The sequence below is a fragment of the Choloepus didactylus genome, chromosome 15 (assembly GCF_015220235.1).
Source record: "Choloepus didactylus isolate mChoDid1 chromosome 15, mChoDid1.pri, whole genome shotgun sequence".
Lineage (NCBI taxonomy): Eukaryota > Metazoa > Chordata > Mammalia > Pilosa > Megalonychidae > Choloepus > Choloepus didactylus.
This window is the reverse complement of record NC_051321.1, coordinates 42,752,889-42,768,737: the sequence shown is the minus strand read 5'-3', so window position 1 is coordinate 42,768,737 and position 15,849 is coordinate 42,752,889. Positions and strand designations below refer to the sequence as shown.

Sequence of the window (15,849 nt, the reverse complement as noted above, 5' to 3'; positions counted from 1 at the left end):
ACAGTTTGATGTTTAAGAAATATTGATGCTGCTGTTAACATGTGAACTTGAAAAAAAAATTGGGAATAAACTAAAAAGCCACATGGCATAATGGTTAAGAGTGCCCCCAAACAAACAACCCCCCAAAGGCCATATTAATCCTGGTGATTGTTCCAGTTACTATTGTTACATAACATACCACCTCGAATCTTAGCAGCTTAAGACAACCATTTTGTTTTGCTCAGTATTTTGTGGGCCAAGAATTCAGGAAGGGCTCAGCTGGGCAGTTCTCAAGTTCTCTACCGTGGGTGCAGTCAGGTGTCAGCAGGGCTGCTGTCATCCAAAGGCTTGAGTGGGCCAGATGGCCAGGGAGGCTCATAGGCAAGGCTAGCAGCTGACAACTGGAACACCTATCCAGGCCTTTCCCACAGGGCCGTGCCTGGGAACTCAGACATCTCACATGGCAGTTGACATTCCCCAGCATGAGCATCCCAAGAGAACTAGCAAACGCTGTGTGGCCTTTAGGCCTAGCCTGGAAAGTCACGCAGCCTCTTTTTCACCATACTCCATTGGATGAATATGTCTCAGTTTCAAAGGGAGAGGCCATAGACCCCACCTCTTGATGGGTTGTGTATCAGAGAATTTGTGAGCCATGTTTTTAAAATGCCACAGTGATGTGAACTGCTGTAACAATAAACTTCAAAATTTCAGTGGCTTAACCCAATAGGAGTTTATGTCTCATAAATTCAAAAGCGATCTTCCCTCAGGTAGTTGGTCTTTCTCCCTACAGTGCTTCCTGGACTTGGGATCCTTCCATCTGATAGCTCTGCTATTCTTCAGCTCAGAGTTCTAAAATAGCAGAAGAGAAAGGTGCATAGAGGATCCTACACGGGAGGTTGCTATGGCCAGGTCTGGAAGTGACACACATCACTTCCACCCACTTTACATTCTAGCTGAACTTGGTCACATGACCATACCTGAATGCAAGGGAGAATGAGAAACGGAGTCTAGCTGTGAGTTTCTGCCTCAGAAATGAATATAGACTGCTCTCACTTAAATGTACTGGTGTGTTCTGGTTGCTTTTCTTTTGGAAGCCCAGAAGTTGGGTGCAAGCCCGGGTGGGTCAGGACTCTTGGTCAGGAGGTGTTTTGATCAATGACTCCTTCCTATGTTAGAATTTTATTCACTGACACTGCCTGTCCATTTTGCAAAGTCTAGGAGGAAGTGCTGCAAGCAGCTCAGGGCAATCTGTCCCCATCCCTTCTTCAATGGCACTTTCTATTCCAGAAGTCAACAGAATCCTGCACCAACACCTCGGGGCCCCTGATGAGCGTCTAGCCCTTCACATCCTCAGAACTCAGGGGCTGGTCCCTGAGCATGTGGAAACAAGGACTTTGCACAGCACCTTCCAGCCCAATATTTCCCAGGTACAGCAGCTCTCCATCTTTGAAGACTCATCACCGACACCCCAAATGCAAAGGCAGTAACTAACACTGACCTGCCTCTTTTATCTCTTTTGAATACTTTAGTTTCATCCCAAAGGAGAATTTATTGTAAGAAATTTCAGGTAGCCCACAAAATCCAGACAGGAAAGTGGCCATGATGCAGAAGAAACTCAAACCAGCATCTCTCTTCCTTCACTTTCTCTGAGTCTATTTTAGTCGGCTCACTTGCTGCGCCACCTTCCTATGCATCAGAAGATCATGGACAGTTCCTGAGAGTTTGTATGTTATACTGCAGCCGCTCAGGCTCCCACTTCCCACTCCTTGTCCCATCTACTTCCAAATATGGGATGGGATGGTTGCTCCAGTGGTCCACCACTGGACCATTCAGCTGTAGCCAGACAGTCAGGGACTGAGAAAGTAAGAAGTCGACCCAGCTTGGGTGAGAAGATACCCCCTGAGATTGAAAATTCAAGGAATCAGGGCCATAGTGCATGAGGTAGCTGCTCACAGTGACAGGGTGGATAGCAATGGAGGGCAGTAAGTTCCCAGAAGTTCCAGAGAATCAAGGTAAGACATGGCATTTGACGAAATAATCGCAGAAGTTTGTTATCATGAAGAATCCCAGGTTGTTCCTGCAGAGAGGTCTGGGATGGGGTTGGGAATCCGAATTTTAACAAATACCTGGAGTAGCTCTGCTGAAGGTGGCTAGGAGATCACACTTTAAGAAACATTAATCTAATGGATGCTAATATTGTTGACACTGACAGTAAAACCATGGACAAGCTTATCTCCAAAAAGTGGCCGCATATGCCTGTTTAGATTAGTTTGTTATTCCCATTTTGCTTTTGTTCTATTGCACATCTTCATTTCCTCCTTTTTAAATTCTTCATCCTTCCTCCAAGAACCCATTTCTCCTCCTCTCTTGCCTCCCACCCCTCGATTGAATGAGTCTCAGTAAATTGCAAAGCAAAAGATTTCTCCCTAAGAATCCAGCTATACCCACCTCCCCACCCCCCACCATCTCCTCCACCTATGTCACTGGGCACAGACTGTGGGTAGGTCTTAGGAGACACCTAATGTTCTGCAGCGAGCTTGATGTATTGTAGAGCCTTGAGCCCTAGAGATTAGTTGGGAGAGAGTCAGGATTGTAGTAAAATATATCACTTTTCAGGAGCTCCAGTTAGTTCATTTTGATCACAATGCATTAGGAAGCCAATCTAGTGGTTTCCTTGGCAACCTTCTTGAAGACCAGTCTGAAGGCAAAGTCTAGAGAACATCCAAAAACAGTTTGGGGACTGCAAAACTGTTCATATGGTTGATAAAGTGTTTTAACGGCATTCCTAGCCTGTCTGGGAGAACATTCCAGGCAGATGGATTGGCCTGGTCTGTGGCAGTCAATGAGCAGGTCCTCACCAAGATGGCAGGCGTGAGTGTCGGTCCAGGCTTCCATCCTCCCCAACCTGCAACCTCCTCCTGATGGTGGGCACCAGCAAGCCGGTGGCAGGCATTCCTGACCTTTGTAAACAGTCATGCTCTTTTCATTGTTCGAGTCCCTCTTGTGAAAGTGATGTTATAAGTTTTTGTTTTACAGAATTAAATTTATGTTATTTTGATTTTGTATCTTGAGGTAGGTGGACAAACTCCTGGGTATCCCAAAACTGGGACTGACAAGCAGTAGGCAATGTGATGACAAATATAGTGACAGCCTGAGAACTGATCCAAAGGGTCAAGGGCCCAACTTTAAGTCCTTGTAAGAGGATGTATGTCTGTGTGGCTGTGTGTGTCTGTGTATTGGGCCTTTTTTTAATGATGGGAAGCCCCTCATTTTATTAACCAGGAAAGACTCAGACTCTGATACAGGTGGGCACACATGCGGCCGTGAGAGACCCCTGGGTGAGAGTGGGAATGGGTGGGCTAGGTGACAGTGCAGATGTAGGATTAATCGTGGTTTGTTCTTCTACTCCATTTCATTGCCTTTCATGTGGACTAATTAACAAGCCAAAGAAATAGTTTCAACTAAAAGAAATGCAAAAGAAAACTATATTCTTTACCATCCCTAATATGACTTCAGTTCTCTTTTCATTTTTCAATGGTTTAGGGGAAACTTCAGATGTGGGTGGATGTTTTCCCCAAGAGTTTGGGGCCTCCAGGTCCCCCTTTCAACATCACACCCCGGAAAGCCAAGAGGTAAGTAATCATGAGACTCTGCTGCATCAGGCTGCAGGCCTGGTCTAGGAGCAGAGGGAAAGTTACCTTCAAACTGTGTTCCTTTCAGATACTACCTGCGTGTGATCATCTGGAACACCAAGGATGTTATCTTGGATGAAAAAAGCATCACAGGAGAGGAAATGAGTGACATCTATGTCAAAGGGTAAGGGCAACATGCAAGAGCCTTTAACAAACTCAGGGAATGAAACAGACTCTCTCCTTCACTGGGTTGAATTTTCATCATTGAAGGTGCCCCTTATAGTATTCTTGGTTATTTGAAGCTATTTTATCTTATTAATGCAGTCTACTTAGGAAGCTCCTGAGAGATGAATGGGGAGAGAACAGAATCTATATGAATCTTCTTTGAGCAGCAGGATCTAATGGCTATAAGAACTGATAAAAATTTCATTTCTCTTTCAACAAAGTGGGTTTTCTTCCATTTATACAGCAGGTTTTTGTTGTTGTTTTTTTCTGAGACTTTTTGGTTATACAGTTACTTTTATTCTTTTTTGATATCTTGAAAAACCAGCTTCAGAAGCACAGGTAAAGCTTACGAAAAATTTTAATATATATTTTATTACCAGCAGCTAATGTTCATGGTAAAGAGGAAACATTAGCAGATTTTAAACAATCATCCATTCCATCAGTTTACTAAGTGCCTGCATCCAACAGGCTACACATGAGTTTTACATATAAAGTTACATATTCACATACACAAATACATACACCTAGAGTAGTTGTTTAACATGTCTTAAAATTAAAAAGTGAACAGACTCACATTTAAAATCAAATGTGAAAAGCTCCATGAAAAATGAGAGGAAAAGCTGCAGGAGGCCTGGGGGAGGATAATGGTGACACTTTGGGAAGTGTCATATTTGTTTATTATTCTCTTACTTGCATAATTCAGTTCTGAATGTTTCATGTTGTTGTTAGTTATCTGTTTATACCTTGATCATAGATGTTGAATGCAGTGTAGCATAGTGATTAAGAGGCCAGGTTCGGGACCAATTCTTGGGTTCAGATCATGGTATTTTGCTTACTGGGTGGGCAAGTTGGTGAACTCATGGTATCCCAGTGTCTTCGTCTGTAAAATGGAGATAATGATAATACTCACTTCCTAGGGATATTTAGAAGATTCAGTGTCTCAAAGCATTTGGGATAGTGCCTGGCATATAGCATACACTGTTGAATATTAGCTAGTATTACTATTCCATTCATACTGAGTTTGGTTCTTTATATATAAAAGGTAGCACTTTTTGAAAATCTAACATATTCATAAAGCAAGAACAAAGTTTCACTTATGATCCCAAGTGGCCCTCAATCAAAACTTTTGTTAAAGACATAATTACTATCATCTAGATTTGCTGTAAACAGGGAATGTTTCATCAAGTTCTTCATTATTCTTTCTCATTTCAGGATCTTGTTACCATTCCCTGAGGAAAACCAAGCCTAGCTAATTATATATATGCAAATTTATTTGACTATCATAAGCATTATTCTTTTTTTCAAATCAGGGAAACAAACTCAAGTAATATTGGACTGTGAAAACACCTCTGATCAAAGAATAAAGGACAACTTAAAGTACCATGTAATATTTGGAATTAAAATCTAAACACTACATATGAAAAGGTGAATGACATAAATAAACCTAGCACTACACACGTGAGTTTTACATATAAAGTTATATATTCACATTCACAAATACATACACCTAGAGTAGTTGTTTAACATGTCTTAAAATTAAAAAGTGAACAGACTCACATTTAAAATCAAATGTGAAAGCTCCATGAAAAATGAGAGGAAAAGCTGCAGGAGGCCTGGGGGAGGATAATGGTGACACTTTGGGAATGGGTCAGGAGGTGAAGCCAAGAGAGTATACACTCTCTTTGTTGAGTTAGTTTAATAGTCAAAAGCAATCTTTTAACTAATTTAGCTAATCAGTTCATTGACTAGCAAAAAATGAAAGTATTGTAGTTGATTGATATCAATGTCACTATTAATAATAAGATCTAATATTTGCTAATGACTTTATTTATTGTCTCCTTGGTGCTTTGAGGCAGAGAAACAAGTGTGGAATTTGGAGTTAGATTGACCTGGGGGTAAATACTTCATTCCATCAGTTACTGATTGTGTGGTCTTATGTAAGTTGCATATCTTCTCTGAACCTCAGTTTCCTCATCTGTAAAATGGAGATAGTTAAAAAGTATTAGGAAGCATAAAATAATGCCTGTAGGTACCTGGTTCATAGAAGATGATCATAAACAGGAGTTAAGGATTTCTCCCCTTCCCACTCTGCCCCTTCTGAGCCATGACCTCTCATTCTGTCCTCATGTGCACCCCATGAAGGGACACAATTCGTTGCCATCATTTTACAGATGAGGAGATGAGGCTCAGAGAGTTATAGGGCAGAGCAAGTTCACAGAAGGGCCTGTCTCCTTCCAAGAATCTCTGTCTGTGGGGCCCAGGCATCAATATTTGCAAAGATCCCTGATTGATTCTAAGGTGCATCCTACCAGTTGACAGGTTCCAGACCAGGAGCCTTCCCAGTAGCAGGCAGATATGACAACTTCCTTCCTTCAGTCACGTTCATTCACATCAGCGGGTATTTATTTAGTGTCTACTATGTACCAGGCACAAATAAAAGGAAACTTTTTGAAGATTAACATCTTAACCTTTAAGTTGTTTACTGAAATGAATTCTCCTAAATATGCATATGGAAATAACAGCTTACCTCTCTCTTCCTTGTCTCATTAATGTGGTCATAGTGAATTTAAGAGTGATGATTTAAAAAAAGGAAGCCACAGGATTACTTGATTCGTGCCTTTTTTGTTTGTTTAAGTAGAATCTGGTAAACGAAATGCTAAAATTTGGAGCTAAACTCATATTCGTTGAGCCTACCCACCGTGATGACAGATTCTGATGAGTTACAGTTATAAAGACTAAAATCATAGCCAGCAAGCTTCATCATACCCAAAATAGAAGCTAAATTGTTGATATTTTCCAGAAAATTTCACCTTATCCCTGTTAACTAGAGTCTAAAGGATTTCCTGCTTTGGTTTTAGAGGAATTATATTTTGTTTGGCTAAAACCTGTGTTGGATGCAACAGAGTGCCTCCCCTTCATAAATCACCCCTAGCGCCGTAGATAACTGGAACCTGCCCAAGAAAAGTGCATTAATTCTCCTGCCCTTCACTCACCTAATCACTGCACAATTTTGCAGCTAGATTGCTTGTCAATCACACGAAGCTAAGTCTGTTTGCCTCTGCTTTTCAGCTGGATTCCTGGCAATGAAGAAAACAAACAGAAAACAGATGTCCATTACAGGTCCTTGGATGGTGAAGGGAATTTTAACTGGAGATTTGTTTTCCCATTTGACTACCTTCCAGCTGAACAACTCTGCATTGTTGCTAAAAAAGTAAGCTCTGAAATATGCCGGTCGGAAGTGGACGTCTTGGGTCTTCCTTAACTCAGAAACACATAGTATGCCGAGCTTCTCAGAACCTCAGAGGTCATTGAGTCCAGCTCCCTCCTGTCATAGATGGGGAAACTTGACTCCCACAGTGGGGTAGACACTCGCCCAGGGTCACGGAGCTATGGCAGGTATCCGTGTGATTAGGAAGTATAAGGAACGCAACTTTCCTTCCCCTAAGGTATCGGTGGCAGAGTAAGGACTTGGTAAAGGGTGGAAATGGGGACCTTGTATCAATATTTATGAAACCCAAATGTGTTTTATATGTGTTGAGAATACCAATTTCTTCCCATAATAAGCTGAGCTGTTTGACTAATTAGCCAGAGACAAAATATTAAAGTAGGTGAGAGTTTCCTTTTACCTTCCTTATTAAACCTCAGTATATGCTATACTTTCTTCAGAAGCACTTCCTTTGGGGTTCAGGGCCCCCGTGAAAAGAATCTCAGTTTCAGAACTCAGTTCAAACTGGCTTACAACAAAAGAGTGATTGATTGGCTCACATTACTAAAAAGGGTTGGCTGGCTTTAGGAACGCCTGCATCCCAGGTTGAAATTTGTCTCACTTTCTCCAGTGCTCTGTTCTGCTTTCCTCTCTGGGCCCCATTTCCAGGCCAGCTCTTTCCTGGTGGAGGCAAGAGGGCAGGCGGCAGCCCCAGCTCACATCCTGTCCTCTCAGCAACCTCAGCAGAAAGAGATGCACTAATCCTCAATGGCTCCAACCAGAGTTCTGGAATTGGGCCTCAGTGCATCTGCTTGTCTGGGGTCGTGTGCCCACCCCTTTATCAAACATTGTTGCCCAGAGATGCAGTGCTCTGATTGGGCAGGTTCTGGAGTTACTCCAAAATTGCATGGACTTGTGGGGGGGGGGGGGTGGGCCAAGAAAATCTGGGTGCTTTCATCCAAAAAAGGGGGCCTGAAACCTGGGCAGGCAGTAACAGCTGCCTCCTCTCAGTACTCCATCTCATTTCTACCCCTGTATTCGATAAACCTTCCCCAGCTCTGCCTAGTCACCTCTTCTCCCCACACTCAATCCAAATATGCCTGCCCTGTGACCCATCCGGCCAGCCCTATTCTCTGCTGGCCCTACTCAGTGCTGAGGCTGTAATGAGCACTTTTTCTGTGCCAGGTGAGATGAATGTCTTCAAAGGGGATTTTCTAGAGACACAGGGGCTCAACCTGATGTCAAATTAGGGGCACTTCCAGACAGTGAGGCAAGGCAGGCCAGGGAGGCAGGGATGGTGAGGGTGTTTAGGGGGAGTGGAGATCTGGGGCCAGGTAGGCCTTTAGGTAAACTTACCTTTCGTCTGCCCACATCTAGCGCTGGACCTTTCCATGCCCTGTGTGGTACTTTGGAGCATGACCCCAACCCAGGACAGTCAGGCGAGGCCAGGCAGTTGCAGAGTAGGCTTCCTTGCCTCAGAGCCAGGCCCTCGCAGCCCTGCAAAGGAGGATATTCCTAGAATGTCATCTGAAAAACAAGAAACAACCCAACAATCTTCTTCCAAATTCATGAAGCATTGGGAGAATTTCTTTTCTGGGGAGCCAGAGGAACCTAGGTGTCATTGGGCTAAGGAGGTGTAATTACTCTTGGTTAATATTGTCTGGCAGAGGCAGGAAGCAAAGGTGAAAACTTGAGGACTCTTACTCAGTCCTCCCTCTGCTTACCTCAATGTGAGTAATCAGGGGGGAGGGGGGGTTCCAGCTGACCACAAGCATATAAAGCCAGTATTTTTCAAAAGCCAAAAGTGCAAGGACATTTGAAATCTACACTGATGAAAGAATGAAACCTAGCCCCAGTCTCCTCACCACCATGTAGACTAAGAGTGCTAGAAGAGAGGGTTTCTAAGGCCCCTTCTACTCAGGCATCCATGTAGGCTGGGCAAAAGATCACCCAGGCATAAGTGACACCCCAGCAGGTGATGATGGTGTGGGCAGGGATAGAACAGCCTGGTTGGGGGAGGATAATCTAAGCAGGCCCTAGTGGTATTTGGGGTGGGGAGGAGGGATTAATCACTCCCCAACCCCCAGCAGTGGCAGCAGGAAGTCACACTGATAGGAACATAGCAGGAGGCCTTCTGTTTGGGAACTGCCTGGGATGTCCTTTGTGTCACCCAGCTGGTGGCCCTGAGACTTCCTGGGGAGCCCAGCTGCCCTCCATACACCTGGGTTGGAGGGGCAGAGCCAAGGAGAGGGGATGTCCAGGAAGACGGGAAGGAGAGAAAAAGCCCCATGACATGATGCTGGAAATTTCAAAGCACAAAGGTAAGTGTCATCAAAGTCAGTAATCAGTACCATTTGGTTTGTCTGTTTCATTTGTTATTTTAGGAGCATTTCTGGAGTATTGACCAAACTGAATTTCGGGTCCCACCCAGACTGCTCATTCAGATATGGGATAATGACAAGTTCTCTCTGGATGACTACTTGGGTAGGTCTCACATTTTGGGTCACTTTCTCTAAGAAATTATACTTGGAAATAGTGAAATCAATTAAAACTGGGTATCGACTATTTAAATCTACAATACTTGTTGGTCATTTGCAGGGCACGCCCTCTGCCTGGATGTCCTCTTGGCAGTGGGCCCTACCTGTCCTGTGTCTCGGGTTCTCTGAGAAATGGACACAGTGGATGTCACCCCTTTCCATGGGTCCTGACCATGCTCACTGACTCCCATGGAAGCTCTTACACCATCTCCTGTCTCTCTGTGAAGACTCAAATCCCATTTTCACCAGCAGATGCCCCACCCTTGCCTCCACTTCCAAGCTACTCACCCACTCCTCAGTCCCTTGACATGGGCTCCCACCCTCCTCCTCCACTGCTCTTGAAAGTTACCAGGGTCCCCTCACTTCCAGGCCATTGCTCTCCCCCAGGCCCATTCTTCTCCGCAGCTAAAGGCACTTGGCTCTGTTAAAGCTCCCCTGCCCTGGGCCCTCCCTTTCTGGGCACACTCCTCCCTCACCCCTCTGGCATTGTGCTCCCTGATTGTCACTCTGCCAGTCCCTGAGTCTGCCTCACTGGCCGGCCCTATTTCTTCCTCCTACTCTTAAAAATAGGCCTTCCCTGAGGTCTTCCGCTCTTTTCCAGACCCTCTCAGTGGTTTACCCATTCCCACCTCAGATGAAGTTAAAGCTTCAGCTTCCATCTCTCAAGATATAACTCCGAAACCAGAGTGTCTAGACCTCTCACGGTGTCTCTCACATAATCATAAGAAACTATTACGTCGATTATTCCCAATTACCAGCCAGAACTTTCACCTTTATGTTTGACTGGCACCTCACATTTACTGTGACTGAAATTAAGCTCAGCATTTCTTCCCTGACCTCATACCTTCTCTCCTCATGGATTTCTTTTGCTGTTTGTGGCACATTTTCCCAGCCACCCAGGTGGAAGTACAGAGTCCTCTGTGATTCCTCCTCTCTCTTGCTTCCCACCTCCAGGCAACCACTCAGTCCTAACAATATAATCTGCTTTATCACTCCCATTTATTTTCTTATTTCTATTCTCTGCCTTGCCAGTTCAGAGCTCATTTTCTCCTACCCAACCATTATAGCAGCCCCTAACATGCCTCACTGCTTCAGTTCTGTTTTCAAGGGATCTTTCCTGGCTGAGGAAAACACACGTGGCCAATGGCTGTGTCATTTTTACCCCCTTTACCCAAAAAGCACCTGAGGAAGTGGCTTTCACTGTCAGTGCTCAGTAAGAGTTGAACGAACAAACGAGTGTGCCAGTATGCTAACTTGTAAAGCTTATGGGCAGTAAAGATTTAGTATATACTAAGTTCCAGAATAGTAGATATTTCCCTTGGATTTTAAATGAACAGTCTGATCACCAATAAGGAGAATAACTGTATTTTGAAATGTCTGATAAACAAATGGCTGTAATTATCACCAGAAAGAGAGACAGGAGAAAAACATACATAGGCCCAAGAAAGGATGGGGGGCGGTAAATGTGGATTATGAAACCATTAGATGATGAAGGGCAGCCTCTGATCCTAACAATTTAAAGGGGACCTACTACACCCTCCCTGTTGTTCTTTGCTGCCACCATGAAAGAAAATATTCTAGTCCCAGTTGTCCATAGACTTGACCCCCCATCGCACATACCAGTTTCTTAAGGAAAAGGCTCACAGGATTTCCCAAGCCCAGAAGATAGTCACAGTGAAAGTGACACCAAAGAATTAATGCCTCATATCACAGAAGATAAAATGTGCTTCTCCCGGTACCTGATCTGGGCTCCCTAGTTCCTGGGGATAATTATTCTTTGAGTTGGTCATGTTCCTTCTCAAGTTCCTGTTTCCGGGTCATACTAGGAGAGACTTGAACGTGAATGTTCCATGGCACCACTCATGTTCCAAGCACCAGTTGTCTGTACCCAAAGCCAAATAACCTCTCTATTCTGGGCAGCTCTGAACTGAAATGAGCAAATTTCAAATCCAAGAGCTCTCAACTCAGTGGAAATGCTTTCTAAAGATGTTTAATCACTTTGAGCATATACAAGAACTCTGTTTATGCTCATATCTTTGAGAAATAATACATGTAGTCCTCTGTGAAATGCTGAGCAGTGGACAGATGTTTCCTCGCCATTTTCCGTCCTATCTGGAAAGAACATTAAATGTCTACCAGGGTCCCTTTCTCTAACTCACCCATCACCTGTTCAAAATCACTGTCTGCCTTTCCTCTGACAAGAACATTCTGTTCACTTATGAACGACAGCAGATCCACTTGAAACTTATGTGGGTTTAATGTTTAATGTTTCCTTGGATAGGTTTCCTGGAGCTTGATTTGCATCACACAATCATTCCAGCAAAATCAGCAGAGAAGTGCAATTTGGACATGATTCTGGACCTCAAAGCAATGAACCCCCTTAAAGCTAAGACAGCTTCACTCTTTGAACAGAAGTCCATGAAAGGATGGTGGCCATGCTATGCAGATAAAGATGGCTCCCGAGTGATGGCTGTATGAGTGTTTCTTGGTTGGGGATTATTTATTCCTTTTATCATTTAGCTTTTGCCCTTTAGCAATAAATTTACTCCACTTGAGATAGGAACTAATAAATTGGTGGGGCTTTGAGTTATGGGAACTGCTTGTACCTGGGATTACAAGAGAGGGTGGGAGATAGATGCTGTGAGCATATGTTTTGTTGAGGGAAAGATGGGAAGGTTGGAATGGTCAAAACAGTAGAAGCCCAAGTGGGTGTACTGTATTTCTTTAGGATTCTCCCTCACCAGGAAAGTTTGATTTGTGCTGAGCTTCCAGTACAATGCAATACAGAAAAAGAAACTTCAAATTTGAGGTGTTCTCATTTAAAAATTGGGGGTAAGGAGGGCAGGGAGTGCTGACAATCACTGAAGAAGAAGAACATAATTTACATGCAAGTTTGGGGAATTCAGGATGTATTTTCACATAGAAACAACAGTGTGGGATACCACACCTTGTCACAAAAGGTTAATTTATTGTGTGTTACTAATAGCTAACATTTCTTGGTCACAAATTATGAAGCATGCAACATGCTAAGTACCTTACATTCACAGTCTTATTTTTAAAACAACTTTGAAGTATAATTTACATACAGTAAACTGCACCCATTTAAAGTGCATAATTCATTGAGTTTTGACAGATGTAAACACTCATGGAACCACCACCAAAATCAAGATTCAGAACATTTCCTCATGCCCATTTGCATTCTATCCCTCCCTCCGTCCCTAACCCCAGGCAACCACTGATCTTCACATAATCTCATTTAGTTCTGCTGACAACCCCATGAAGTAGACATTAACGCCATTTTATAGATTTAAAAAACAGGCTTGGAGAAATTGAGCAACTTGCCAAAGTCATGCACCCAGCTTTGTCTGATTCTTAAACCTAGGCTCCACCACCTAAATGATTCAGTGGCAAGGGTTCCCAAATTGTTGGTGACCTAGTGGAATTTTCTGAGTCCTAGAAAGTCTGTTCAAGCCTAAATTGAGCCTGACTATACAAGTTCCAAGTTTCTAAACTGCTTTCAGCCTCAATGTGCTCATCTGCACACATGGATAATAATACTACCTACTTTGGGGTTGCCATGAGCATTACATGAGATTAATTTAAACATAAAAGGTTTAAAATGATGTCCAGCATATTACTCAGGAACTGTCAGCAGGGAAGCAGCATTCATTCATTCATTCATTTGTTCAGGCAGTGTACATTGAAAACCGAGTATGTGCCACACAGTGGGGGCACAATGGTTAGCATGGAGAGACATGGCCCTCCTCTCTTGGAGCTTACAGCTAATGTTCAATAAGTGTTAGGTGTTATTATTGGCAATATTCAGGTCAGTCTAGGTCCAAATAAAGTTTGCAAAGGAAGGTGTGTGAGAGGGAAAGGAGATTGATGTGAGAAAGATAGAATGACAGGGTTACAAAGAATGAAAAGCAGATAGCAGGAGGATGGGAGAGCAATTTGTCCTCTCAGTTTCCAACACGGTGTCAGTTCAGAAACACATGGAAGAGGAAATATGAAGAAATCTCTTGAGGAAAATTTAAGGCAATCTAAGGATTGTTTTACAAGAATAAAAATCATTGCTTGGGGAATACTCCTTGGGTTGAAGTAAAAATATTTGTGAAACGTGATGTCATGTGTTTAACCTGTTCTGCTTTACTGAAGGGGAAAGTGGAGATGACATTGGAAGTCCTCAATGAGAAGGAGGCCGACGAGAGACCAGCCGGGAAGGGACGGGATGAACCCAACATGAACCCCAAGCTGGATCCACCAAAGTGAGAGGCTCTCTTTATTCTTGATGTTGTCTGATCCCCAAACACCTGCAGTCTGAAAGCCCCCCTTCCAGAAGACTTAATGGAATGGTTTAGCTGCTGTCTTTTTAATTTTGTACTTAGTAGTGTGGGGTGAAGAGTGGCAAGGTTGATGATTTGGCTTCATTTTAACCATCCTTCTTTCCCTGGAAAACAAGGTTCAGCCTGGCCTCAGGATTTTAGGAAGCTGTAATAAGTTAAAACTCCTTTCTCAGCCCACCTAAGGGAATAATGTATTTTCTTGACTTTATAAATGTAGTTAATTATTCCTTAACCTGTGCTATGCTCCGAGATATTTTATCCTTCCCTGCTGAATTGGGGAGTAATACCATTTCTTTGCAATGCAGCCGACCAGAAACCTCCTTCCTCTGGTTCACCAACCCGTGTAAGACCATGAAGTTCATTGTGTGGCGCCGATTTAAGTGGGTCATCATTGGCCTGCTGGTCCTGCTGATCCTGCTGCTCTTCGTGGCCGTGCTCCTGTACTCCTTACCGGTGGGACCCCTTGGCCTCTTTTATTGTCTTTGTGTGTGTGTGTGAATTGTCGTCGGTTATCTAACTTGGTATTTGCTTTTACTGCCATTCAGAAGGATGACACATAGCAGTTGAGGCATTACAGCTCCTCAGCTTTTAACTTGTAGCGTATACACACACTCTTCAGCTTTTAACTTTTAGCGTACACACACACTATTTTCTAGTTATGGATAGTCCATTCTATCGTGACCATTTAAAAAGTTCCTCACAGGTTTGTTTTGCTATTTCTTCCTGGTTGAAATGCTGTTGACTTAAACCAGCGGTTCTCAACTGGGGCAGTTTTGTCCCCTGGGAGACATTACCTGGAGACTGTTTTTATTGTCACAACTGCCAGGTGCTACTGGCATCTAGTGGGTAGAGACCAGAGGTACTGCTAAGAGTCCTGAAATGCGCAGGACATCACCCCGCATCAAAGAATTATCTGGTCCAAAACATCGATAGTGCCGATACTGAGAAATCCTAACTCAAATAAACATTTTTAACACTGTTTCTGTTTCCTTTTCAGAACTATTTGTCAATGAAGATTGTGAGACCAAATGCATAATAAAAGCAAAGGCTTCTTTTCAAGAGTCATTCAGCAGTGAGGAAACCCTGCCTCTGTTTATGGACCAAAATCAAATATGATTTTGTTTACATCTGTGACTACAGACAAGTAGCATGCTACACTTCCCCAAGGACCAGCAGTTCCCAAACGGTCTAAGTACTAGAAAGTCAAGCCAACGAGCAAAATTTTTATATTATCTTTTGAAGTATTAAAAGTTTTATTTTATTAAGTTTTAACCATATTTTTCAAAACATTTTTCGAGGTGGCTAGTTCCATTAAAATCATCTTTTTTTATGTGGCATTAGTTCTGTAATTCAATTTTTGAAAATTGCTGAAATATAAAATTTCTGAATCTTTATACGCTTCATATTTGCAGTCAACAGAATAGAATGATTCTTATTTATGTCTGCAACATCATTATATTTTGTATGCATAAATTTCTTGGGACTCTATTCAAGCTATGTGATGAACTCAAATAAAAATGTTCCACCTTTGACACATGGCTACTCATTGAGACTGAGGGTAAAGTCAGCAAGAAAGCATCTTCTGTTTCCCTGGGTTTCAGTGGATGGATGCCATAGCATACCACTTGGCTGTAGCCCTTTATGTGTGCTGTCAAATTTTAACCAGTGGGTAAAACTAAGGCTAAATAATAAATAATAAAAACTAACACATATTAAAGGTGCTTATTTTGTGTGAAGCAAGTGTTTTAAGTATATTAGCTTATTTAATACTCAAGTTAAACCTATCAGGGTAGCCAACATTATTAACTCTGTCTTACAGTTGAGGAAACCAAGGCACAAAGAAGTTGACTAACTTGCCCAAGGCCAATAAATGGTAGAGCATGAATTTAAACCGAATGCGCTTCCTTAACCTCTCTTAACCACAA

At 42.9% G+C, this 15,849-nt stretch overlaps 1 protein-coding gene across 5 annotated transcripts in view; it reads left to right on the top strand.

The window, feature by feature from the left end:
* The window catches only part of MYOF (myoferlin), a 161,645-nt gene extending 146,449 nt beyond the window's left edge, over positions 1–15,196 (top strand). For all 5 annotated transcript variants that reach the window (XM_037803987.1, XM_037803990.1, XM_037803985.1 and 2 more), the window contains 9 exons: positions 1,267–1,406; positions 3,523–3,611; positions 3,700–3,795; positions 6,906–7,047; positions 9,426–9,525; positions 11,860–12,050; positions 13,737–13,846; positions 14,230–14,377; positions 14,922–15,196. In XM_037803987.1, coding sequence (XP_037659915.1) covers positions 1,267–1,406; positions 3,523–3,611; positions 3,700–3,795; positions 6,906–7,047; positions 9,426–9,525; positions 11,860–12,050; positions 13,737–13,846; positions 14,230–14,377; positions 14,922–14,960 — 1,055 coding nt within the window. In that variant the 3' untranslated portion in view covers positions 14,961–15,196. The remainder of the gene's footprint in view (positions 1–1,266; positions 1,407–3,522; positions 3,612–3,699; positions 3,796–6,905; positions 7,048–9,425; positions 9,526–11,859; positions 12,051–13,736; positions 13,847–14,229; positions 14,378–14,921) is intronic.
* The last annotated feature ends 653 nt before the right edge of the window (positions 15,197–15,849 follow it).